Source organism: Cydia fagiglandana, chromosome 22, assembly GCF_963556715.1.
Source record: "Cydia fagiglandana chromosome 22, ilCydFagi1.1, whole genome shotgun sequence".
Classification (NCBI taxonomy): domain Eukaryota; kingdom Metazoa; phylum Arthropoda; class Insecta; order Lepidoptera; family Tortricidae; genus Cydia; species Cydia fagiglandana.
Window position 1 is genome coordinate 9,188,793 of NC_085953.1, and position 27,089 is coordinate 9,215,881.

General features: G+C 39.1%; 1 protein-coding gene and 2 long non-coding RNA genes across 3 annotated transcripts in view; 2 read left to right on the forward strand and 1 right to left on the reverse strand.

Annotated features, from left to right (window-relative positions):
- Positions 1-295: 295 nt before the first annotated feature.
- LOC134675439 (uncharacterized) lies at positions 296-8,475 on the reverse strand. Its single transcript, XM_063533707.1, has 7 exons — positions 8,282-8,475; positions 7,645-7,820; positions 4,985-5,157; positions 3,740-3,840; positions 2,786-2,946; positions 2,349-2,447; positions 296-921 (listed from the first exon to the last, which is right to left on the reverse strand). The coding sequence occupies exons 1-7, from the start codon at positions 8,371-8,373 to the stop codon at positions 815-817; spliced, it is 909 nt and encodes a 302-aa protein (XP_063389777.1). The 5' UTR covers positions 8,374-8,475; the 3' UTR covers positions 296-814.
- A 1,049-nt stretch (positions 8,476-9,524) lies between these two features.
- LOC134675537 (uncharacterized) lies at positions 9,525-16,437 on the forward strand. The gene is made up of 3 exons (XR_010099760.1): positions 9,525-9,657; positions 13,262-13,450; positions 16,306-16,437. It is a non-coding gene; the product is annotated as an uncharacterized LOC134675537 (long non-coding RNA).
- Positions 16,438-17,272: 835 nt separating this feature from the next.
- Positions 17,273-27,089, forward strand: part of LOC134675479 (uncharacterized) — an 87,557-nt gene continuing 77,740 nt past the window's right edge. The window contains exon 1 of the long non-coding RNA XR_010099747.1: positions 17,273-17,772. This is a non-coding gene — a long non-coding RNA (uncharacterized LOC134675479). The remainder of the gene's footprint in view (positions 17,773-27,089) is intronic.

The following is a 27,089-nucleotide window of genomic DNA, read 5'->3' on the forward strand; positions in this document are numbered from 1 at the left end:
GTATCCGATTGCAATGGACGTAATTGACACAAACTATGTTTTCACATTAAAAAAACTATCCTAAATGCGACACAGTTACATGTTTTCTCTCGAATATTCTTTTCTCCAAAATAATTCAAAATAAAAATAATTACCACAAATTATTAAATAACTTAAAAAGCAAATAATATCTGTGACACAAAACAAAATGTAAGATTGACAGCGTAAAACAGCATTCGTAAGCGAAAAAAAATTTGACTTTAATAATACTTTAAGTTGGGCTCAAAATATAGCCAGCGCTGCAGGACTATGAAAAAAAATTGGCTGTCCCATAGAAATCAGCGGCATCACATCAGCCGCAGCCGGAAGCCGGAATGTATGAAAAAGGCTGGTGGTTAAAATTTCACCGTGAGTTTGTATTAACTAGAGATGCACCGGATATCCGGTTACTAAACGGTATCCGGCCTATCCGGCCGGATACCGGATAGTGACTTACTATCCGGCCGGATACCGCATAGTAACATTGCTTGATTTCGGAGTAAACAAATTGGATTTAAGAAACAGATACGGTCATAATCGTACTTGTTTATTATTTTAAAACAATTTAATAATTCCATTGACTTGCACGCGCACTCATTTCGAACCTAGAAATGAGTGCGCACGAACGTTCACAAGGAAACAGGTCAAACCTGCAGAATGCGCACCTGAAAAACCGAAATGTAGGTATAGTTTCGCTGGCCGAATATCCGGCGGCCGGATCCGGATATTCTGCAGACGGTCAGGCCGAATATCCGGTTTCTCCGGTCCGGCTCTAGTATTAACACATTAAAAAAATTCACCCTGTATTTGTATAACTCATGTGCCCCGCATTTTGTTGAGGTACTTCTATCATGAGCTCCGTCAGGTCGTCACTTATTTTGACATGCACCATCTTCTTCCATTCTGAAAAAAAGATATATTTTTTATCGTTTATTCACGAATCGTGCTTACAGCTAATTATTGTAATTACGCGAGATCTCGCCACACGGCGGAAATTTTGCATTATTTTTCCTTCAAAACATATTTGGTGTAAATATAATAATATCGATCAGACTATATGTACTATACACGACTTAGAAAGGCAGATTCTTCTTCTTCTTCCTCAGCGAGTATGCGCCCACTGTTGGGCATACGCCTCTCCAAATCTCCTCCAAGCAGCCCTATTTGCTGCTTCTCTCCTCCAGAGCGGGCCTGCAATCTTTTTAATGTCGTCCTCCCATCTTGTTGGAGGTCTGTGATCTGGTCTTTTTGAACGAGGCCTCCACGCTAGGACACGCTTGCTCCATCTCATATCATCTCTGCGACATATGTGCCCGGCCCAGGCCCATTTAAGAGTAGCAATCCGTCGGCCGATGTCTACTACTTTGGTCCGTCGCCGGATCTCCTCGTTTCTAATTCTGTCGCAGAGAGATATACCGAGCATACTGCGTTCCATCGCTCTTTGTGCAACTTTGAGCCTCTTCATTCCGCACATCGTTAGTGTCCACGTCTCGCAAGCGTAGGTCATAGCGGGCAGTACGCACTGGTCAAACACCTTGGTCTTCAGTGATTGTGGTATTTTGGCTTGGAACACATTCTTTAGTTTACCAAAGGCAGCCCAGCCCATTTGTATCCTCCGACTGATCTCCGCCATCATGGAGTCCGCCCCAAGCCTTATTTGCTGTCCGAGATAATTGTATTCTGTCACTTGTTCTAAAGGTTGGGTATCCAATGATATGGGGCTTTGGGATAAGTCTACTGTTGCCATAACTTTTGTTTTGTCCATATTCATTTTCAACCCAACACTTAGCGACGCGGCATACAGTTCCTCCAGCATATGTTGTAGGTCGTGTGCATTTTCGGACATGATGACGATGACGATGTCATCGGCATAGCGGAGCTGATTGAGGCGTACGCCGTCGACATTTATACCTCTATCATCCCAATTGAGGGTGAGGGAGGGAGAAAGGCAGATTATCCTGGGTCAAATAGAGGGCAAGCGAGCGCGAGGAAAAGCACACACGAGATGGTCGGATGTTGTAAAGAGGGTGGTTGGCGGCAACATGCAGTGCGTGACCCATATGGCCTATGATCGCACACTGTGGAGACGGAGCAGACATGGTCGCGATCCTCAGCAATAAGGCACCGAGGAAGGAGAAGATATGTATGTCATCATCATCATCCTTCATCTCGGCCATAAGACGTCCACTGCTGAACATAGTCGAGTACACCGAATTTGAGGGACGCTGCTGCCCGTCCACCGGTGGTCTTGGACGTAGTTTAAGGACATACCCGGGTCCACGATACGGGATATGTATGTATATAACTAATATAACGTGGAGTGTAACTACCTTCTACAGTGACTTCGTGCTTGACTTCCAGGAGCTGATTATCCTCGTTGACGTCGGCGAACGCCACCTCCGGGACGCTCCTATCCTCGTCATCATACCCTGGAAATAATAGATTATTTGTTAAGAGAGCAAAGTAGTTGTTTGCTGCCCCCTGTGAATATAATTTAAAAGATAATCATATTTTCTTCATAAATATGTTCACTACAAAAAATAAAATACTGGTTTCTTGAGCTGCAGACCTCAAGAATCCTCATGGTTCCGCCATAAAAAAAAACCAAGAACTTAATCGACAATAAAATCTATATAATAATCATACAACGTGCTTACAAAGTTTCACGAGAATCAGATGTAGAGAACATCCAGACAGAAATACAAAGGCATTTTAACCGAAGCTCAAAAGGAGACCTTTGCTCTCGCTCGCTTTATTTTATTAGTACCTATCGTGCCGTCCATCCGTATCCTCTTAATCGGGCGCCGCTCGGTGGCCGTTTTCCTCTTAAGCTGGGGATCCTCTGGTTCTGGCAGTTTTGACACTCGCGCCACTTCGGCTCGAATCGCGCGCTTCACTTCTTCAGATAGGTCGACGCTGCTGTGATTCCTGGGGTTTTTGAATTTTTATTGACAACCACATTTGTCATGGACCATCCACGTATTGGAATTATACTTGGTCAAGCAGATCTTGTCAGTAGAAAAAGGCGGCAAATTTGAAAAATGTAGGCGCGAAGGGATAGCGTCTCATAGAAAATTTGAATTTCGCACCTTTTTCTACTGACAAAATTTGCTTGACCAATGACCATCTATACATAGTATTTGAACCAAAGTTGTAATGTTTTTTTGTGTTTTACTAAAACAAAGTTTTTACTGCCATCTACTCTAGAGTAGGCCAAAAGTATGGTGCAATCTTTTCGAGCGATGGCGCCATAACCTGACCAACTGTCGAGTAGATGACGTTAATTTCAATATTTAACAAATTAACACATATCAGTGAAAGAATAACGATCAATGTCAAATGGCGTTCTAACAGTTTTAATCTTCTGTCGAAAGATGGCAGTAACTGTACTGTGGCACAGAATAAATAATAGTACTAGGTACAGAAGACTCACTCTGTAACAAAACGCGTCTGTTACGATCAGCACAGATATGGCCGCTAGGTGGCGACAGCGCCTCGCGCGGCTTATGGCTTGCCACCAACATTGGTGTGGAACGGATGTACTTTTAGCTACCTGTAGCAAAGTGACGAAATCGCGGAGTGAGCCACGCCTGCTTGTGTATACAAGAGCAAATACTCTTTCAGCCTACATCCAGGCAATCTGCTTGAATACCAATCTACTGTTCATAAAATTTATTCAGCGCTGAAACCTTCTGTCCTGTTGAGCCACGCCTGGTGTTACCTGTATTTGGTGATGGGCTCATCGTCGCTGTCCGACTCTGGCGTAGCGTGCTTCGCTGAGAAGAACTGACGCCACTTGCCGATCAGATCGTCCGCCAATTTCTGGAAGCGTATGTAGAATAATAAGTTTTTGGTACAAGCTTTTATCGCCGACTGTACTTTTTTTTCCACAGACAACTAATACCCATCGAGACAACTCTAAAAACCCCAAACACAATTAGGTTTCGTTGTTTTATCACAGAGTTCCTATGGCCACCTCCGGTCTCCATCATCAGATCAGCTCGATGACACCATAATATTGCATTGTCACCCGACTTACGTATGTATGCAAAATTTCAGCTCAATCGGAAACCGGGAAGTGGATCCAATTTAACTTGCAAGATTTGATTACACACAGACAGACAGACAACGGTCAGGTGAAACTAAATAAAAGCTTGTAAAATAAGATGCCTATTATTTGCGTTTTCAACCATAAGATACCTGTCGGTTGTCGATAAGTTTGTTTTCAAATTGAAGCTATATGGAAATAGCGCCTTATTGACAACCGACAATAAGTATTTTGGTTGAGAAGGCACATTTAGAGAGTTGAGTACTTTTCCTAAGGAGTACTCTGGCTTACCTAGGAATAATTATGATTTATGACAGACTGTATAATAATTTATTTTCAAAACTGAGTGGCTGAGTTAATAATTCAATCCATAAAATGTATTTATTATACTTTTATGCTTGCGATAACAGTCAGATAATTCAAATTTTAAGCTTTGATGTTATAAAAAACAGTATGTTAACATACGCAAATATCTAAGGCAGTCTTCACATAGTATGCGAATCCGCATGCCGCTCCGATGCGAAAGCGGGACATCGCCATAAACGTTCACTGCGCCGTGACGCTCACACTCCGGACCGGCGTGCGGATCCAAACTCATTATGAGTGGTCTTCACATGATTAACCCTTCGTATGTCTAAGCACTGATCAGTGCAAACGAATTTAAACGTATTGTATTAAACAAAGGATTTTAATTCGAGCGCACTGATCAGTGCTTAGACATACGAAAGGTTAATTTTCAAGTATTTCATTCTTAAAATTGTTGCTTAACATAGTTTTGATTTAACCTCTAGCCGCCCATACGTCAAACCTTGCCAAACAAAATGAAATTTTATTTTCTCAACACTAAGTTCAGATTAGAATGGAACAGGAGACCTTTTTATAGGTCTCTGGGCAGCTAGAGGTTAACTTTAATCTTACATGTTTCAAAGGCTTGGGCATCCTCAGCATATAATGATCGGGATGCGTCTCCCTCATCTCGCATTTCTGGCACAGGTCATAGTCCGCGCAGGAGACGCACTTGTACCGGAACCCGGAGACGGCCAGCCCGCAGCTATCACACACAATGCCTTTGTGATCGTGGACCTCGCTATCTGTAATAAATATGTTAAACAATCAAAAATAGGTTAAATAATTGATATCTAAGTTGTTTTACATAAGGCTATTAAGCAGGCCGAAGAAATGGTGTAAGACTATAATGGATTGGTACCCAAGAGGCTGTACACGGAGCCAGAGGAGACCTCGAACAAGATGGGAGGACGAACTCAGACTCACAGCGGGCCCGAACTGGAGAAAAGTGGCCCACAACAGACCTCAATGGAAAGAGCTAGAGGCCTCTGCCAAGCGGCACACTGAGCTTAGAGATATACTCTAACTCAGAACAAAGGGGCTAGATAGATAGATAGATTAAGCAGGCCACTGACGAGCCTTCCAAATGGATGCCGTTACAATGGATTCATCCAAATGGACGTCATCCTATTAATTAAACATTGTACGTTTTTGACATACACGGAGCGATTTTGAATTGCAGCCACGCTATTTGGACTGTTGGAAGGCTCGTCAATGGCCACCTTCAAGGCTGTAATTTTATTCAATCGGTTTGTGTTTGTGTGGTTAATGGGGATGTTGAAGAAGTGCCGATCGGCCAATGGTCTATACAGTCATCGCAGTCGATGTGGGCTGTAGACTACCTCCTCAAATACTTTCTTCAGTCGCTGCAACTATCATCTGCAAAGATGCTGTGGCCAATGATGATGATGACTGTATTTGTGGCCTCTAGTGTGGACTCTATCTTAGGCCCAGTGCAAGTGCCTGAAATGTGGCGTTTGTCTGTAACACGATTCTGTCCGCCCAACGCGTGACCATACGTCCACCCCTACGCTTCCTTGCCATGTGGCCAGTAATAATGAGTTTTTCGAGGCTATCTGGCCCTGTCCTGCTCAGGTGGATGGATGACTTTGAGAACTGGTGGCTTGTTTATTCAACATAATATATACAGTAGCGACCAAAAGTATTTTGACAATGATAATAACTTTGGTATTGTATGAAACATATTAGTTTTTTCAAATGAATTTTTGATAATTTAATCATTTGGCTTGAAAGCTTCTTGAAAAACGTAAAAAGCTTAGTTTCATCGAATGAAAATATAAACTTGGCAACAAAAAATGACAATTTACGGGTTCAAATGTATTTTGACACGGTTCTTTTTTACAATTTTTTTGAGAACAGAGCCGCAGAATTGATATATTTTGGAAATAATTACATCTGAATATTTCTCTTAATATGCCAAACATAAAGCATATTCGAACGATTTCAAGCAAGCTGGTCCGGCTGCACTTTAGAAAGATAAGTAGCAAGCTGAGGTTTCGCGGACTTTTGGTGTATCACTGCATCTGATTTCTGTCTGGAATAAGCAGTTCAAGGCTCGAAACTGCATCACAAATAAGCATAGAAGCGGTTGTCCTCGAAAAACGACTTCTACAACTGATCGTGTAATAAAAAAGATTTCAGTAGAACACCCATGGAAGCGTACAGTAACAATTAAAAATTAACTAAAAAATAACTAAAATGTAAAGGTTGTTGTTTTTACTATTAAACTACTCTTAATAGAGCATGGATTACATGGTCGACGCCCATTAAAAAAAATATACATATTTCAGCAAAGAATAAGGTATCCCAATTAGCATTCGCGATTCGTGACAAGTTGTGGACAAGTTCCGATTGCTCAAAAACTTTATGGAGTGACGAAAGCAAGTTTAATTTAATGTCGTCGGATGGTATCAAATATGTGCGTCGTCTAAATAACAAAAGACACGTTGTACCAGGTACCCACCCAGTCTAGCCTGGTGGCATTGGTGGCCCTAACGTAATGGCTTGGCGATATTTTTCTCGCCATGGAGTCGGGCCTCCCGTACGAATTGATGGGATAATGGATCGATATGTATATGAAAATTTACTCTACACACAAATGATACCATATACAAAAGAATAATGCCACTTCGCTGGGTTTTTCAGCATGATAACGACCTCAAACACAAATCCGATCATGTAAAGGCTTCTTTAATGCAAATAAAATCTAGGTTTTTGAGTGGCCTAGTCAAGGTACTGATCTTAATGCTATAGAGCTTTTATAGAAAGCGTTGGATCGTCCAGTGTGAGGTGCAGAAATAATTCAAACAATGGGGTTTTTTCCAAGGTCTTCAGTCAGAATGGGCGAACATACTATATGATCATATACGGAAGTTAGGGGACTCTATGCCGTCTCGATTTACTGCTGTGAGGAAAGCCAGAGGATATGCCAAATGTTTTTTTTAACCGTCTTGCCAGTTCAGCAAAAGCATTTAATTAAAGTGTCAAAATACTTTTGATCTACCTGTAGCACAAATTATAAGTTTTAATTCTAAGTCTGTTGTTTAGTTTTAGTAATCTAAGTGGAAACGTAACAAATGAAGGGTGAATAAAATCATCGTAACGTAATGATTAAATATATACCCTATTCATAAACATATTGAAAGAAGTTCGTTTGTCAAAATACTTTTGATCGCTACTGTAATGTTCACTTTATAAATCAAGATTAATACCATTCATATTTTTAGTAGTCCCAGGTAGGCAGAGCGAGGGCACAGCAGTGTCACAAAGATGTTTGTTTTTTATAGATGAGGGAGGGAAGTGTCGCGAGCAGAACCGGTGTGAAACCAGCACCTTGTCCTTTTCTAGCAGGTCCGTGCGCCCCGCCGCTTGGAGCCATTGCACTTGCCTGTGGGTTATGATTAATTTTATCATTAAAGAATTGGCTAATACTATCTCCAAAACCGTTGTGAGAGGTCTGTGCCCAACAGTAGGATGTTTATAGGGTAGTGGTGATGAGATATGCACAAAAACCTCAAAGTTAATGATAAAGACATCATTGATAAAAATACTCAACAAATACTTTATCATTATTCATAATGATAAAGTATTTGTTGACAACGCCTGCAGAATGCATACTTCTCAAGTTAATTAACCTCTAGCCGCCCAAAGACCTATAATAAGGTCTCCTGTTCCATTCTAATTTGAACTTTGTGTTGACAATATAAAATTTCATTTTGCTTGGCAATGTTTGACGTATGCCGGCTAGATGATAAATTCATACACGGACAAAAGTATAAATTGAGATTTACTAAAGGCATTTTTACATACAATTAATTTGAACAAGTACATATATAATTGATATAATACCGTCGTTTTTCTTTCGGCAAACTATAATAGTTCAAATGTTTGTTTTGTTTGCTGTTACGACCACATCCTTGTACGCAGCAATAATTCACCATTATAACTTTAACTGCAAAAGACGTTTTTATATTATTCTTGATTATAAAGGACCTAGAGGCACTAGAGGTCTATGTTTATACAAAAACTGATTATTTTAGAGAATAAGCGTATTGTTTTGATTTGGGAGCCACTAATGTACGACCAAATAATGCCCAACCCAAGAATGTACAGCCCAATAATAGGCGTCCATGGTGGACGCGTATTATTGGGCTGTACATTCCTGGGTTGAGCATTCTCGGGCCGCGCAATATTGGTCCGGGGCGATAATACGAAGCCACTCTTTTCACAGGGCAATAATGTACGACCCCATAATTCGCGTCCAATAATTTGAGTCCCTTGGCTTTCAATTATTGGGCTGCGCATTATTGGTACAGGTCGAGAAAGCCCGACCCAATAATGTACGACCCAATAATAGGAAGCCAAAAACCAGAGAGATTCTTTTTTTTAAGGGAGCTGTCAAAATTAGTAGGGACGTTCTGACATTAGCTCTTGAAAATTTAAAAATAATCGGTTTTTTCTAGTGCTATCTTTCAGTGACATAGCGATGTGACGAGTCCACTTTTTTTCGATTCGAATCATTCGAATCGATTCGGCCACTGATCCGAGTCGAAATTCGAACTGACTCGACTCGACGGTTTGCGACTGCGTGGTTCGCGACAAGGTCACGGGCCGCGGAGCCGCAAACGAGTCAAGCGGCAGTTGTTGTAAACAGAACCTTCAGGACATCGAATTAAGGTTTATTTTTCAATGGCCATACTACCAGTGAACTCGACTCGGGATGGCGAATCAAGCGGCAGTTGTTGTAAAAAGAACCTTCGGGCTACTGAATTAAGGTTTATTTTTGAATGGTCATAGTACCAGTCAACTCGGATTGAAACGCCGAATCAAGCGGCAGTTGTTGTAAAAAGAATCTTCGGGCTATCGAATTAAGGTTTATTTTTGAATGGCCTTAGCGTAGCGTTGACTCGGCTCGGAGAGTTGGTGAATTGGCGATTCATTCGCCGAGTCAGCGGATCGGATACCAAGTTACCAGTCAGTTTAGTGGCCGAGTTGATTCGGATTGCCAATAGTCTTGATTCGAATCAACTCATCTGTAGGTTGATTCGGATTATTCGAATCAGATAACTCGACTCGCCCATCGCTACAGTGACATTGACAGTATTGTATTGACACTTGTTGGTTTACAAATACAATAAAATGAATTCTAATAAAAGAAACAGTAGACTCAGTAGAGGTACGAGGTACTGAAAAAATATTAATTAATGGAGAAGCCGAAGTTGGAGGTAAGTGCCGCAATTCAACTAAGCCGCTATGGCACATATTTAACCTCTGTCTCGAGCTAGAAGTATTCCCAGAAATTTGGAAAATTACTTGAGTGATGACCAGTATTGAAAGGTGGATCAGGAGATAAGGCAAGAGGGTTTCGACTTTCGACCGACACAAAGTTTGTACCCCACACTTAATTTTTTTAGACTGCATGAGAGACAGACAGCAGTAAGTATGTAGATTATGAAGGGCACAGATTGAAACCAGCAGTGACCTGGCAGTTTGTTCAAAAGAATATCTTGGTTATATTTGACAACCAGTCTGGCCTAGTGGGTGCCTAGCCTAGTGACCCTGCCGGTGAAGCTGATGGTTCTGGGTTCAAATCCTGGTTAGGGAATTTATTTGTTTGATGAGACAGATATTTGTATATTGAATAATTATATTGTTGTCTGGGTGCCCACAACACAAGCCTTCTTGAGCTTACCGTGGGACTTGGTCAATTTGTGTAAAAATGTCCCAATATATTTATTTATATTGAGATTGACTGAGAAAACAAGGTGTATGCTACAAGGTGGAGGTTTCTGCAAAACATATTGGTGAGTCCATTAAGACAGCTGTTTATCAGAAAAACTGAGACTGGGTCATTGATCAATGGGTCAAACACCATCAAAAACTACTACTTAAGAGCAAAAACAATTGTGTTTATGGGGTGGCCCCAGCTCCTCCATGACACCTAGCAGTGTCTTCAGGTCGCTAACTGCCTCCTTCAATGTGCACGGAGTCCCTAGGTATTGGTTCCTGTATACTTCTACCTTCTACCTACAGTGTAGGAGAATATGCTTTACTGTTTCTTCTTCTTCCATGCACACTCTGCACATGGGGCTGTCTGTTTTACCCATATTATGTAGGTGTTTGATTAGTGCAGCGGTCGGCAACAAGCGGCCCACGAACCTCTCACTTGCACCCCGCGTGCCTCCTAGGCTATTTTGTATGTAATATTGACAAACAACAATGTCTGATAAAGTCATAAATATTAACAAAGTGCGGCCCGCATCAACTTCGGTAACTACTACTTGGTCCTTGGCTGCTAAAAGGTTGCCGACCGCTGGATTAGTCTGTTATGACCTGTGATTAATCCTACTATTTTGCGTAGTTGGTTTGAAATGAAATGAAATGAATGAAATGAAATGAAATGAAAAATTTATTGATAACAATTTGTTACATGTCTTTTTTTCCATATAAGTACTAGTATTGGTCTAGTATTCTATGTGCATATACCTGTAAACATAATCCAAATTATATAAATAAAATTAATCGTTAAAATTTGCAATATATCGAAATTATTATTAACAATGAGAATGTAATTTATATTGGTACTATACAAATGTCACGCCTGTATTAATTATTAAATTACTAATGGAATATTAAAAAACTCACTGTAATCGTAAAACGTGTCTGGGTGTTTTTAGTAATATTTTGGTGTAAGCTTGTAGTTTTGTTCTTTGGTCTGCCTACAGGTGTTCATTTTAGTCCAGTACTTATTGTGACACTCTTGGCAGCAGTCCGTCACAAATGAACTACGAGCGGTCGGGTTGAGCTGGAGCGAGGCCAGAGTGGTCGCTGAAGATAGGAAGGCGTGGCGCGAGCTTGTGAAGGCCCTTTGCACCTCTGGGGTGCCTTAGGACAACAACAACAACAACAACTTATTGTGAAGCTGGTTTCTGAACCTTTCCTGGCCAGTTCATCCGCTGCATCGTTTCCTCTTGATCCACTATGCCCCTTTATCCATTATACTGTTACTTTGTTGCCTTCTTTGCTCACTTCAGTGAGGCCTCGATGTCATTCAAGTATGAGTTCCGATGTAAGTTTGTAGCTACCTAGTGCTTGCAGTACTGATTTACTGTCTGACAGTATTAGTATATTTTCTTGTTTTACTTCTCGTCTTTTTATCGCTTTCCAAGCTTCCATTATTCCTACACATTCAGCTTGGAATCCCGTATTGTGTTCCCAGTGTAACCCAGGGGTTTTGAGATGTATATGTTCAGGTCCTCCGAGAAGACACCACATCCGGTCCCTTCATTTGTTTTTGAGCCATCTGTGGATATTCTTAACCCTTTGACCGCCGTTGTCCGGTATAGAAGACAACGATAGAACGATACGCTGGCGCCGTCGTCTTGTATACAAGACACAAATTCAACCACTGAGTTAATGTGAAAATAATAACAATTGCAATTTCATTTACACTCGTGTTCATATTTAAGGTCTTTGTTTTTTCATTTATTTGCTTTTTAAGCCGCTATATAAATCCCTTCTTTTATAATAAGGCATTTAAAAAAATTGCTCCAATTTTCAACATTTTTCATGTTCCTCGTCGCCGTTGTCTTGTATAAAAGACAGCTAGGGATGGGAATGTTAACTCGATATGGGAATTTTTAAAGTAAATATAAAGTCAGAAATATGTTTTTATCTAAGTATTTGAACACTTGTTAATCGCCAATTTTTTTCAACGAATAGTAGGTAACTACTTACTAGAATACGTAGAACGAGAGTCAGATAGGCATAACTATATTTAAAGTTCAGGTAGCTTCTTTAGCTCTATAAAGTAGAGTCAGACAAGTAAATTTGCCATTGTAGATTGTGGACTATTTAATTGCAGAAGAGATAAATAAAAAAATAATTGATGTTATTTTATAGCTTAGTGGGAAGGGATACACCGCAGCGACCGCTTCGCACAAGTGTGGTACAGGGACATACCTGTTTATCAGACTTTACTTTTATTGTTATAACATTGAAGTTAATGTGTAATTTTTTTGTAACAAGTCGTTGAACGTTTTTTTGATAAGAGTTTACCTATAGATTAATGTAAACCAAACTGAAATTATAATGATAGATTCTAATTCCGGAATAATATCTTCACTCATTAAAAATTCAACCCACGTGTAATTTTCACTAAAACAGTTCCGGTATATTGACTTTATCGACACATGATGCGCAGCTTTAACGTTACGCCAATAAAGTTTACGTACCGACAAGCGCTTACGCCGTTGACCTAGAGACTATTATTACTTGATCCGCGCGGAAACAGTCCTTGTCGGTCTGCATTGCGGGCAGTCCATGGGCGCCGTTGTCTTGTATAAAAGACTTCTCGTACAGCCTAGTGCGGCGATATCACGTCTTGAATCGACATTGTTTAGTGGTTGTTTTTTAAGTTAAATCCCTATATTTTAAACATTTTCGGGTGTAAAACATATGTTTAATTTTGGCAATTTGGAATGAAATTAAAACAGGATAAGAACAAAGCTAAATTAAAAAGATTTTTACCATAAGATTGTAAATATCGATATCACTATTTGCAATCCCTAAACTTTTTATTAGTTGTTTACTTAAAATTTGCTCTGGCGTGTGAGTGAGCGTCTTTGCGGACTAGGTCCGGCGGCCAAAAGGTTAAATTTGTTTGGTATAGTCCTTGTACAAAAAGAAACATAAAACATGAAAGAACACACATCATTAGTACAAAGGCGAACTTATCATGTAATTCATGTATGCGGCACCGCGATATAATACATTCGGTAAAGACACACTGAAAGAAAACGAACTTAAAGATGTTCTTCTGTTCTGCAGGAAAACAAGAAGATTCGAGGAGAATGGTGTGGCACTTAATGCCGCCGGGACAGTAACCTAGCTGCAGCTCCAACTCTAGGGAATTGGGCTGAATGAACGCAACACGTGATCGACAGCCCACCTGCTTCCTGCCGAGCGTCCCTACACTACATCTACATGGATTCGCTTATTCTGCTCTACAAAACTTCTGTAAGTAGAGAATGCACAAGTGCAAGAGTTGAAGGATTGAAAGAGCTTGTCGTCTTACCTGACAGTCTTCCACACATTTACCTTAATTAATTTAAATGATTTTAATAATTATAGTCCTTTTTAGGGTTCCGTACCTCAAAAGGAAAAAACGGAACCCTTATAGGATCACTCGTGCGTCTGTCTGTCAGTCTGTCTGTCTGTCTGTCTGTCCGTCTGTCACAGCCGATTTTCTCCGGAACTACTGGACCAATCAAGTTGAAATTTGGTACACATATGTAAGTTTGTGACCCAAATATGGACATGTAACGTAAACAAATTAATTTTAAACATGGGGGCCACTTTTGGGGGGTAAATGAAAAAATTATAAAAAGAAAATTTCAAATTATATCATGTTACATATCAAATTAAAGAGCTTATTGTAAGGATCTCAAATATATTTTTTTTATAATTTTCGAATAAACAGTTTAGAAGTTATTCAAGAAAATAGGCAAAAAATGACCATTCCGCCCCCCCCCCCCCCTTTATCTCCGAAACTACTAAGTCTAAAATTTTGAAAAAAATACATAAAATAGGTCTATACCTATAGATGACAGGAAAACCTATTATAAATGTACAGTCAAGCGTGAGTCGGACTTAATTACAGTTTTAGATCCGACCCCTACGGATTTTTTAAAGAGATTTCAATCACATATTTAATTACACAAACGGGTCTACCGCGATATAATTTCATTGTTTTTACCTTTAATTCCGACGTTTCAGCTGAGTTGCACTAGCTGTGGTCACGGAAAGACTGACGTCCCAACAAACCCACAAACGCCAACCAAACGCGCGTCCAAACGCGGTAGACCCGTTTGTGTAATTAAATATATGTACAAAACGCGAGAGTTTAAAGTGTTAGATTTCACTCACGTTTCACATAAAAAATACATTGTTAACAGTGCCGGATTAACCAATAAGCAAAACAAGCACGTGCTTAGGGCACCACGTTCAGGGGGGAGCACCAAAATGCCAGGATTCGGGCCTGGTTCGGCCTAAAAGTAAAATTGCGTTTTTTATATCGAAACATTTTCGCGCTCGCTTCGCTCGCCTTTTCAATAACTTTCTAAGGTATGACAAAGGTGACATTCGGGTGACGACTGCAGCAACATTACTCTGTTGCAAAGTACTGTCAACTTAGTTAAGTTAAATATAGACCTGTTTAAAACAGCCAACGAAGTATTCCTAAGAAATACTAGGAACACTAACAGGCTGGTCATAAATAAAATGCAAAGAACTGCCACTTTTAAGAAAAATTGTTATGCTATGTGTGTCAATATATTTAATAAGTTACCCAACAACATAAGAGAATTGCCCAATAGTAAATTTAAAAGAGCACTTTTTCAATGGCTGCTGTCTTCGACATTTTATTCTATTAATGAATACCTTGTAAATCAACAATCTAGTTTTTAAATTATGTTAATTGAAGTGGTTTTGTTTGAGATAGATACATGATATATTATTATTTCATAATTGACAGTGTATTTTTATTTCTATTGTTGTTGATAATTAATTTGTATTAAACTAGTTTAAGTAGGTTAAGTTAGGTATATATTACACTAAAATTTGCATGCTGCATAGTCAGTTAAGAAAGATGGGACTTAAAAATGTATAAATTTACAGAAACAACTTGTATATAACCTTTTTTATCGCAAATAAAATGATAAAAAATGATTAAAACTTCCGTGATAAAATGATGTGACTGATTTCCATACTAAAAGTAAAAATGTACAACTGTCTATCATATTGCGTTTTTATATCGAAAAATTTTCGCGCTCGCTTCGCTCGCGTTTCAATCACTTTCTTAGATATGATAAAGGTGACATTCGGGTGGCGACTGCAGCAGTATTAGGTACTCTGTTGCAACATTACTGCAACGGCACTGTCAATTTTCGTGATAAAATGATGTGACTGATTTCCATTCTCAGCTGTAATGCGGCATTGAACTTCTCTCAATTTACCAAAAAAAATCAATGTAATCTTGATGACCCTAGGGAGAGGGGGCACCATGGTCTAGAAATGCTTAAAGCATCAAAATATCTTAATCCGGCGCTGATTGTTAAAAATTGTGTAATATACGGAACCCTTGGAACGCGAGCCCGACTCGCACTTGGCCGGTTTTTTTTTCAGATTACCTCAATTACAGTATACTACAATACAATTCAAATACTCTTTATTGCACACCTCATTACAGAAAACAATACAAATAATACAGGAAGAAGAGATTAAACAACAGGCGGTATTATCGCTAAAAAGCGATCTCTTCCAGACAACCTTACTACTTTTGAGGTTAGAACAACCCACGAAAACATTTAATGTAAAGTGTTGCCAAGACTAGTTGCATAAAGCTTTTACACTAAAAAAGTTATCAGATCCCGTAGTAGGTACCAAGACTTTTACTCTGTCATTCCTAACTTTATAAGCTCTAACAGTATAAAGCCAACATCTTGGTCAAACAGTACGGCTTGGCCGTTTCGTTGGTGTCATACTCATATGGACAATCCCGTAATGACACTTTCAGAATTTGAAAGACCTTTGTTGCTACTTTGTACAACAAGTCCACTGAGGGAGTGTTTGTAAAAACGACATATCAGTTTATATAAACTACGATAATACAAGGTCATATAAGCAGGCATAATTTTAAAACATTTAACATTTAGGTTTTCAGAAAAGTTACGTACCTATTTCTAGCGACATCTATGTATGTAGGGCCTATATAAAATAAGCCAGGAAAGTTATGAAAGTGAATTAAAGTTCATGTTGCACTGATAAAATCATTTTAAACAAATATTCTAAATATAATTATTCTCAAATTTCAGGAGCTGATACAAGCAGCCAGAATGAGTCTCTGCTGAGTCGCCGGCGCCGGACGTGCGTCGCGCGCCTCGGGCGACTGACGTCTTCGTGTGAGTCGCCAATTGCAGGGGAAGATACGAATAGTTAGGTATAAAAGCAACTTTAGTCAACCTCGCCTCAGTACTGTTTGTATTGACTGAAATACAAGTAGCATATATGAGACGTTCGGACGTATCCATGAAAATACGAAGGTAAAGGAAATTGCACTACATTTTTAGAACCTATTCACCTGTCAGTAAAATATTGAAAAGGAAAGTTCATGAGTTTTATTATTTTCTTTCCTCCAACAGCTTCACATGGAGCAAATGTAAACCTTTTATGTTAATAATATCAGTAATGTCAAGGTACAACGCTCTTTAGAGCATATTGCCATTCCTTTTACTCGAGTGGCCTGTGGGTTAACTATACGAAGCGAGCCTACGATGCATTAAAAGTGCAGTATAACAATGCATTCAGAATGCTGTTGGGCTTACCTCGTAGATGTAGTGCATCTGGCATGTTTTGCGAAGCTAGAAGTTTTCTGGCAATCATGCGCAAGAAAATAGTATCTCTGCTAGGTCGAGTTAGAAGCAGTCCCAAACATACATGTTCGAAAAGTAGAACTCCCTTAGTAGGCCAAGCAATAAGAAGTTATAGAGGGAAATGCTAGGAACACAATTTTTGACTACGTAACTTTGTTTGGACTAGTTAGGAGGTGAACATATCAAAAGTCCCCGGCTGTAGCCCCGGTGCTGGGGGGTAGACTAGTTATAGTCCAAACAAAGTTACGGAGTCAAAAACTGTGTTCCTAGCATTTCCCTCTACAACGTTTTTTGAGCATTCATTTCCTGACCTATAGATCGTGTTTCAATTTATCGCCTCTCGTTGGCAATTAAGGTGGTTCGCTTTCCATACAAAAAAAACAATTAGGTACATAAGTACCTAATAGTGTGTAATTACTTAATATAACGCAATTGTTTTTTGTATGGAAAGCGAACCACCTTAACTATTCGCACAACGTTTTGTAGTTGCAGTAAGTACTTACATATGGCCGGTTAAATTTTCGAAATAGGTATGTATTTACGTACAGTGCTAATTGCCGCACATAGAATAATTAAAGTTTGATCAATCGGAATATGTTCCTAAGTCACTTATTACATTTCGAATTATAAGTCTGTATTTTACAGCTTTAGATGTGCATGACTGCATATGCACATCTAAAGCTGAAAAATGCTTTCATGAAATTATGGCTAAATTATGTTAATAGGGACAAATGTATCATTTTCAACCAAATGGGTTCTTATTATCTGTTGTCAATAAGGCGCTATTTCCATAAAGCTTCAATTTGAAATCAGCCTCGTCGACAACCGACAATGTTAACCTTTTGGTTGAAAACGTCACAAATTATGGCGATAGAGAATACAATGTTCTGTTGCCAGAGTGCAGCACTAGTAAAACACGTAAACGAGTGAATTGCAAAAAAGTGTAGGTAACACAATGGAATATTCACAAAAATATGAAAGAATGTAACACAAAATGAAGAAAATGTATGTGTTTTTTTTTGTGTTACGTCACACAAAGGACGCCAAAATCGACGCCGCAATATTTTTCACGACGTGTAGAATAAAAGTGGCGTCGAATTCAGGAATCCGCAAATACTATGGTAGCCGATAGCCAAGTAATTTATCAATAGAACAATGTTAAAACAGTAGTAGAAACGGTGAGCTTTGCAAACTTTTAGTAGATTGGTTTGGTTTTGGTAGATTTCTCGGTTTGGCATGCTTGATGCTCTTCACATCACCACAGACGGAGGTCGACAGTTCGAATCTGTCTTGTTCAACCAATTGATGGAGGCACATGCACGCATACGAAGTATACGAACCACATATTACACTACCATCCTGGAGCTAATTGGATTATTTGCATCTACTATTATAGTATATACCTATGCCTTATTTTTACGCCTAAGACCCTAAGCTTTTAACAAAAACCATTATTTCTTTTATAACTACGGGCGGTTTAGCTCCCGTACCTACCTCTATTATACCTAGCCACGTGCTAAAGCAACAATGTCCTTTAAATCCGTATCCCGTATCGTGATAGTATTAAGATTCAACTCGTCTACATCGAGGTGGTCGATCGTCCTAAATACATTACCAAAACATGTTAACTCGTATGAGCCGTTACATAGATTTGAACCTTAATACTATCATGATAATTATTGATTAATATTTTTAAATAATTTGTTAAGCATATTTACACTTGCAAATATACACTTGCAGCATTCTAATATTATGGTATGGTAAACATATAACATGTTATATATTCGCGATTCATGTCAGCAGCCCTATCAGGCCCCCGCCCGCCGCGGGAGCAGCCGCCCCCGCGCCCGCCCCCGCCCCGCAGTAACAGTTATCTGTTTCCCTCGGGGGCAAAGTTGTTGTTCAATCGCTCGTGCTAATATTGATACCCGAGCAAGCGAAAGATTCCAAAATTGAACCGATAGCGTAGCGAGTGGTTAAAAAAATGGAATCTTGAGCGTTGCGAGGGTTTCAAAGCGCGAGGGTTAAACAAAATTTGCTCCCGAGTGAAACACAAAATGTTTCACCACACCGACCCGAAGCAAATATTAAATGTAAAATATCAAACAAAATCAAATCCAAATTAATGTTACCTATTAAATATTTATCATCCAAAATCATCATAAAAGTCAGTTCTACCAGCAAACATAAGAAAACAACTCAAAATTTGCATTTGATTACTTTGCCTCACATGTGAATAAAATGCAACTTTGCTATCAGTTTTTGAAGTGCTAAGAAAGCCTTTCCGAGTAGGTGTGGTGAAAAATATAATGTTCTAATGCTGAAACGTATCACTATCACTGTTTAGTTAGAACAACATGAACCTCATAGAACCCTCTTTCAAGTGCTATTGAAAGAGGCGGCTATACAGGGCCTGGGGCCTAGGGCGGCGAATAGTTATTTACGATACAAGTGCGGAAAAGAGGAAATTCGAACGAGTGGCGATAAATTAAAACACGACCGAAGGGAGTGTTTTAAATCCACACGATTTGCAAATTACCTATTCGCACGTGTATCGTACAACGTTTTACAGTACATGGCCCTTTAAGCTTTTGACATACGCACGAAAAGTGCTATTTTACGCACTAGTGCGGGAAAATAGGACCATAATTATATACTTTAAATGATATTTTTATTATTAATTTGTATAAATGAATGTCATTAGTCATTGCCTACATTAAATGTACTTAATCTATGCTTCCATAAATATATTTACTATCATTATCAATATATTACAAGACGTTGCACATATGTGACGTTCCACGGGAAAAGGTACCTTATGAGGGTTTCTAGTTTCGGAGTTATGAAATGTTTTGTAAAGAGGTGAAAAAATGCTCAATTTTTTTTTATTGTGTGATCTCAAACCTTAATGCGTAACGTTTGTTTACCTGTTTTTATGTTTGTTATAAGTTAGTTATAAGCCTAGTAACGTCGTCTCAGAGTTTAGTAAAAAGGTACCTTATGGAAAAAAGGTTGAAAATTTCCAAAAAAACTAGTCAATACGGGAAAAGAAGTTTGGTAGAGAACTGTATTAGCATTCTGCAAAACTAATTTGATAATTTCAGTTCTGGTTGGGGCGCCTAGCAAATATTATAACCGTACATCGACCGACATTATAAATCCAAGTAGCCTGCTATTATACTAAAGTTACTCTCGTCAAGTCTTTCTTAACTAGAATAATCTTCATTTGGTTTGGTCGCATGCAATAAATCAGCCATTGGTTTGCTGAAAAATGCCAATACCCGACGCATTACCTTATGGAATATCTAAGGTTATTGATCCTCAATGCCGCTTGTCTTCAATGGCAACCAAAATATATTATTGATAAGAAATAGACGATTTATAACATCTTTACCCCAAAATATTATTAGTTTATCCTAACTGTTCCATCATCATCATGCCTCATCATGTAACTTAACCACAAGGTACCTTTTCATTACATACAAATTATTGGTCTTTTTTAAGGTTATTATGACGAAGAACCAATTAAATTTGTGGCAGTTTAATGTAAATTAATATTTTCTATTCATAAAAGATAAAAGCTTCAATGTGATTGATGTTTTGTAGTGATGTATTATTAGATTTATTTCCATAAGGTACCTTTTCGTAAATGTATGGAGCAAATACTGGTTATTGTTATGTAAGTTTAAAGTGGCATAAGGGGTTAAATATAGTATTTAGTTGGGGTTTTAGGATTTATTTCATTTTAATGACAGAATTTCTTTCATATGTGCTCAGAAAAATTGATTGTGTGTTACATTAAAAGTAAAAATATTCAATTTTCTGATTTTATATGAAAAAGTCAGAAAATACATTTTCACCTCTAAATCGGTATTGTGTTTTGCTTAAACTGTCTCTCAGTGTCGTTTTCTAATAGATAAAATTTAAATCTTGAGAGCTCATTGCAATCAATCGTGAAAATGAAATAAAACTTTATTTTCAAGAGACTGGTTAGTATACACATAAATCAGTTGATATCAAAGGTTTCTATTTGCATTACAGAACAAGTCGCAACATTTTTTTAATCTCAGATATATAAGGTATTATTATTTGTAGTCAACTATGTAACTTACTTCAGGAACATAGTTTTTTAGGCGGCTAAACTTAAAACTTCTCTATCGTAAAGTTGCTCATTTCACAACATTATTTTGAAAAAATCATATCTCTGTAACTACGCAACTTATTAGGTTGATCTTTTGTGTTATCGATAGCTTATTTATTGTAGATTACTGGGGTATGCATAACTCCATACCCGCCATAAGGTACCTTTGACCGTGGGACGTCACATATGTCGTTGTTTCACTTATATGCACACCAATATAGCCTAATATAACTGGAAAGCCTGGCAGGCTAATCTTTTAACACGTTGGCTGCCATGAACATTGAACATCACCGTTGGGATCACGTAATCTTCTCTGTGTGCCCATGAGCATCACCAGTGGAATCGAAAGCTCGTTACCTCTTTATTGACCTCAGTAATAAATGTATAGTCAGATGCTGGGATCACTAAATTTGTAAGGGGCGTGGGAGATACACTTTAGGTGAAGGATGGTGGGCAGCCAATGTGTTTAATACTTCGTTTATTTTTGGTAGGCTTAATTTTGCTGCCCTTTTTAGGGTACTTACCGTAGGGAACTACTACGTTAAAAAAAACCTATGCTAAAATAAAAGGTAAAAAAACCTATTTCTATCTAAAGAGTTTGTATAGGTGTAACTGGGTCACAGCTGAATTCTTATAATGCAAACCGAAGGGCTATATGCAAGAGTACTCGTATGGAATAACAAACACCTTACGACAAAGACCATAATAACTGTCTACCAAACTTGTGTCTTTAGAGAATACTCTTGTAGGGGGCCGAAACCTGGACGTCGTAAGCTAATCAGGAACGAAGACTTAATTAACACCTTCCACGTGCGCTGCCTTCGGAGTAGGTAGGTATGGTATACTAAACATAACATGGAAAGACAGGGTTACTGGTTACCAACGAAAGTGCGCTGGAGTTTGCTAAGCTTCCTAGTATCACCGCGCTTATAATCTGAGACCGCGCTACTCAAACAGAGACGTTTGCGGCGGCTAGGGCATGTTTAACGAATGGACAGTGCTATTAGGCAAGTGCAACGTAAGACGTCATTACTCCGCTTTAAAGACTGCGTAAAGCGTAATATGATTGCGTTTAACAATAAAGCACTGCAACTCATGGAAAGACCTAGCAACACACCGCGTTGAGTGGAAGAACACCTTTTAAGAGGTCGCGTAACCAATGTTAGGTCCTGGTTTCAAAACTTGGCCCGAAAACGAGCAATAAGATATATATGTGCGATGAGGGTCGCCTTAATGCGAACCAGGTATGTTGCGGATGCAGATTTTTTATGACATCCGCGGATGCGGATATTTAAAGCCTCACATCCGCGGATGCGGATGCGGATGTCAAGATTTGGTACTCAAAAAACGTCAAATGTTACATATTTAGTATTTTTTATTTACAAAAAAACGAACCGTTTAGTATTTGAACAAGAATATAGGTGACGTTCCACGGCAAAAGGTACCTTATGGCGGCTGGCGCTTACGTCGCATGGCGCCGCAATAATATTGGAGCGGCGTTAATAATAGCGTAAGCGCCAACCGCCATAAGGTACCTTTACCTGTGGGACGTCACATAGGTGTGTTTTATTTAATAAACAATAACTTGGCCGGTTTTTCGGGATCTAGACGATTTCGTTATATATAATGACGAAATTACCTAAAGGCCCCAGTACACAGTGAAGGATGGGCCATGCCACACCCTGGCCATTGTGTACAGGGGGCTATGCTATGGTATGCAATGGCGGACGACTGCCGTCAGTTGTATCAGCCGTGGTGAGCAATCGGGGAGTTGTCGGTTTTTTGGCACACTTCAAAGGAATCGTGGCGTACCGTGGCGCGTGTGGTGTTCACACAGTCGCCATTGTTTGTTTAGTTTCTTGAATTTTTGACCGCTTGATTCAATGTTAATAGCACAAAATGTCATCATTGTGGAGCAATGAAGAGACTTATCAGTTTATTATAGATTTATATGAATCAGAGCCTGCAATTTTTTTTTTTTTTTTGATGCACCATTGTGTGAACACCTACGTGATATATAGGCCTACTGTTGCGCATTGCAAAGCATGGCTTGGCATGGACCATCCTTGACCACTGTGTACTGGAGCCTTTACACTTACGCCAGCGGTGCCGTCTCTAATACGTTCCTGTTACCTACTTGGTCGACATCCGCATCATGCGGATGCTCCGCATCGATTTTATGCGAATGCGGATGTTGAAAATAATGCGGATGTTCCGCGGATGCGGATGCGAATATTCGCAACATCCCTGGTGCGGACCCTCGTATTACTTGACAGAAATGTGGACGATTATGCCGTTCAAAAATTGTGTCATATATATATATATAGCCACGAGCGGTCCTGTCGCTAGATCACAGATGCTGCTTAATTATTTTAATCATCTGTAAATATATAAAAGGCCTGATGATGATGCTTTACGCGGCCATTGCCAAGATGAGGGGGGCGAAGTGCACCTGCCGTGTTAATGCGTCGTTTAATTGTACATAAGCCCGAAGTACGGTAAAACCTAGGATTTACCGGAAAACCCCAAGTTTTACCGATGCTGATCGGTAAAAGCCCGAAATGTCAATCAATAATACCGGTAAATCAAAGAAAAATCCGGTAAATTGAGGGCCGCAAGAACCGTTACGGGTTTGTATTTGTAACGTCATAGAAGCGTCGGTTCCGCCAGCATCGTTGTTTAATCTCTCTCCTCACACAAAACTAGTGTCCGACCGAAGGTTGGAGTCTGTGCTCAACTACTTATCCTGAAGCCTGAAGCACGGCTTTGACTCCACATGAAAGTTCCCCTCACGGGGGCACTTCAGACTTTTAGGCCCAGGTGAAGATCGATACCCAGCCTTGCGATATTGTCAACAAAAAATTTGGGGCTCGCTGCGCTCGCGTTTTTGGCTGTTTTGGTTGACCCTGTATCTACATGTTAGCTTGACTGGTGAATGAATAGAGTTAGACCAAGAAAATTCTGCAATGATTTTGATAGCATTATAAGCAGTGCAGTGCAACTAGTGCAAATGTTATTTATACGTCATAATTTCATAGAAGTTTTGACGTTTAATAATAGTCCGGTGGCCGGCTGCATGAAACAAACCTCATCAAAAAATAGAATATACCTACCCTGTAGAGGTACCTGACATTTAGTAGCTTCCAACGCACTTGGTCGGCCTAGGCTTAACCTGGCAGATTTTGTACAAATGGCAAAAACGTTGGACAAAAATTCATCAAAAAAAACCTCATCGAAAAATAGAATGAAACTTGTATGGTAGGATACCTGACCTTGAGGACAGTAAAAAAAAAGTGGTCGGCCTCACCTTAGCCTGGCAGTTTTTGCAGTCCGACCAGATTTATTGGGTCACGTGAGAGCTACAATTTACCTCATCGAAAAATAGAATGAAACAAACGGATTATAATAGCTAAAATAAGCCTGTTGACGTATGTCTTGGTCGGCCTCACCTTAACCTGGCAGTTTTTGCAGTCCGACCAAATTTATTAAAAAATCATCAAACATTTTTTATCGAAAAATCGTATGAAACTTGTATGGTACGATAGCTGCCGTTGAGGACAGTAAAAAAAAAGTGGTCGGCCAAATCCTGTGTTGGCAGGTTCCTGTGTCCGACCAATTTTGTGGTACCACGTGAGAGCTACAATTTACCTCATCGAAAAATAGAATGAAACAAACGGATTATAATAGCTAAAATAAGCCTGTTAACGTATGTCTTGGTCGGCCTCACCTTAACCTGGCAGTTTTTGCAGTCCGACCAAATTTATTAAAAAATCATCAAAATTTTTTATCGAAAAATCGTATGAAACTTGTATGGTACGATAGCTGCCTCAAAAGGACAGTAAAAAAAAGTGGTCGGCCAAATCCTGTGTTGGCAGGTTCCTGTGTCCGACCAATTTTGTGGTACCACGTGAGAGCTACAATTTACCTCATCGAAAAATAGAATGAAACAAACGGATTATAATAGCTAAAATAAGCCTGTTAACGTATGTCTTGGTCGGCCTCACCTTAACCTGGCAGTTTTTGCAGTCCGACCAAAATTATAAAAAAAACATCAAAAATTTTTTATCGAAAAATCGTATGAAACTTGTATGGTACTATAGCTGCCTTTGAGGACAGTAAAAAAAAAGTGGTCGGCCAAATCCTGTGTTGGCAGGTTCCTGTGTCCGACCAATTTTGTGGTACCACGTGAGAGCTACAATTTACCTCATCGAAAAATAGAATGAAACAAACGGATTATAATAGCTAAAATAAACCTGTTGACGTATGGCTTGTTACGGATGGCTTTCACAAATTCAATGTGGCGGTGTGCGGCAGAATCCACTTGCATCAAATTTGATGCCACACATTGTGACTGGACATTAAAAGATGAAATGTATAAGATAAAATGGTTTGAAGGGCACATAACGCCTTTGCGAGTCGAAGAAATAACAAGATGATTATGATTAACAGTAATTATTAACAATAAAAGAGTTATTTCCACTAGTTCCCACCTTTTACCACTGGTAACTACTGAGAAAAAAAATCCTAGTAGTTACCACCAACTCGGTTTGGTGGTACCTACTGGGAATTTTTATTCCCAGTAGTTACCACTGGTAAAAGGTGGGAATTTTTTTTTCTACTAACCGAGCTTCGAAGGAGAAATGCTACAGTTGATGGAAAAAAGGCTGATTTGATACAAAGATAATCACTTAATATATGTGAGGTTATCTTGTGTATTTTACCATATATTAAAATTTTGGAAGGCTCACGTGCAGTTTTTCCTGTTATATTACAAGTGTTCGATTGAAAACTAAGCTTTGGTGTATACCTAGATCACCTGCATGTACAAGAAGGCGTTTCATATACGCCCGCCCATCAGATAGGTACACAAAGTCATGATGCGTATGGAATACAGCATGTGTAGCCAAGCCATTATGCCCTAAATTATGTACTACTTCGTTAAAACTTAGCTTACCTGTGTATTTACTCTTTCCAAAATATTTATCTTCCTTAAATTGCAGCCTACACAAACGGTCTTTGTCATTTGCCTTAGTTTTTGGTACTCAAAGCTTTTTCTCACCGATTTATGCATATCGGGTCCTTGGGAAAAAAGGGAGATCCTATAGGTATATTTCCACAATTTGTCGCACACTATTGCAGTATTGTGGAGAAAAAAAAACATACAACCGCATTGATAACCTCTTCCTTTGGGATTTGGAAGTCGGTTAAAAAAGGAGAATGTTTACAATTTATTGGAAACAATGTATGTGATTTGACAGTGACAGCAACTCCACTATGGAGGCGCCACCTGGCGTGATAAAATGTCAGTTATGCCTCCTCATTCTATCTGTAGTGGAAAAGTAGGATATACGATTCAAAACTTGTCAAAAATCGATGAAAACCTTTTTATTTTTGACATCTGTGAGACATCATCTCAACGTAAGTGTTACTCTGAAACCACGTCGGTAGTTAGAAAACGTTATTTAGATATTAAGTAGATAGATTTATGAATAAAATTTGAACTGAATGTTTTCTTTTTTTTTAAAGCCCTCTAAGACCTCCATGGACTCATTTACTTATGACTTTTTTCAGTTAGCATTATTAAGTTAAGTTCAAGCTGCGAAGAAACCATATTTTCAATAAAGAAATTATTATTCTTTATAAATGTGGTCGGACTGCAAAAACTGCCCGGCTAAGGTGAGGCCGACTAAGCCATAAGTCAACAGGCTTATTTTAGCTATTATAATCCGTTTGTTTCATTCTATTTTTCGATGAAGTAAATTGTAGCTCTTACGTGGTACCACAAAATTGGTCGGACACATTAACCTGCCAACACAGGATTTGGCCGACCACTTTTTTTTTTACTGTCCTAAAAGGCAGCTATCGTACTATACAAGTCTGCAGCGGATTTGATAGCCCACGCAGTGAAAGTGTTATTTTAAACGTCAAACTTCTATGAAATTATGACGTTTAAATGACACTTGCACTGCGTGGGCTATCAAATCCGCTGCAGACTTTTTTTGGTCCGACTCTATGAATTTTACACGCTTTGGAATGAAAATTGTCGAGTTACGAATTTTTTTCAAAAAAATGTATGGTGCAGAAA

What these genes read in the sequence shown, in the direction of transcription:
- LOC134675439 (XM_063533707.1), bottom strand. Translation starts at nt 8,373, where the DNA reads ATGGTGAATTATTGCTGCGTACAAGGATGTGGTCGTAACAGCAAACAA. An exon ending in ACGGATGGACGGCACGATAG is followed by an intron (nt 2,448 to 2,785) that starts GTACTAATAAAA and finishes TATTATTTCCAG; the next exon opens with GGTATGATGACGAGGATAGG. An exon ending in GCACGAAGTCACTGTAGAAG is followed by an intron (nt 922 to 2,348) that starts GTAGTTACACTC and finishes TCTTTTTTTCAG; the next exon opens with AATGGAAGAAGATGGTGCAT.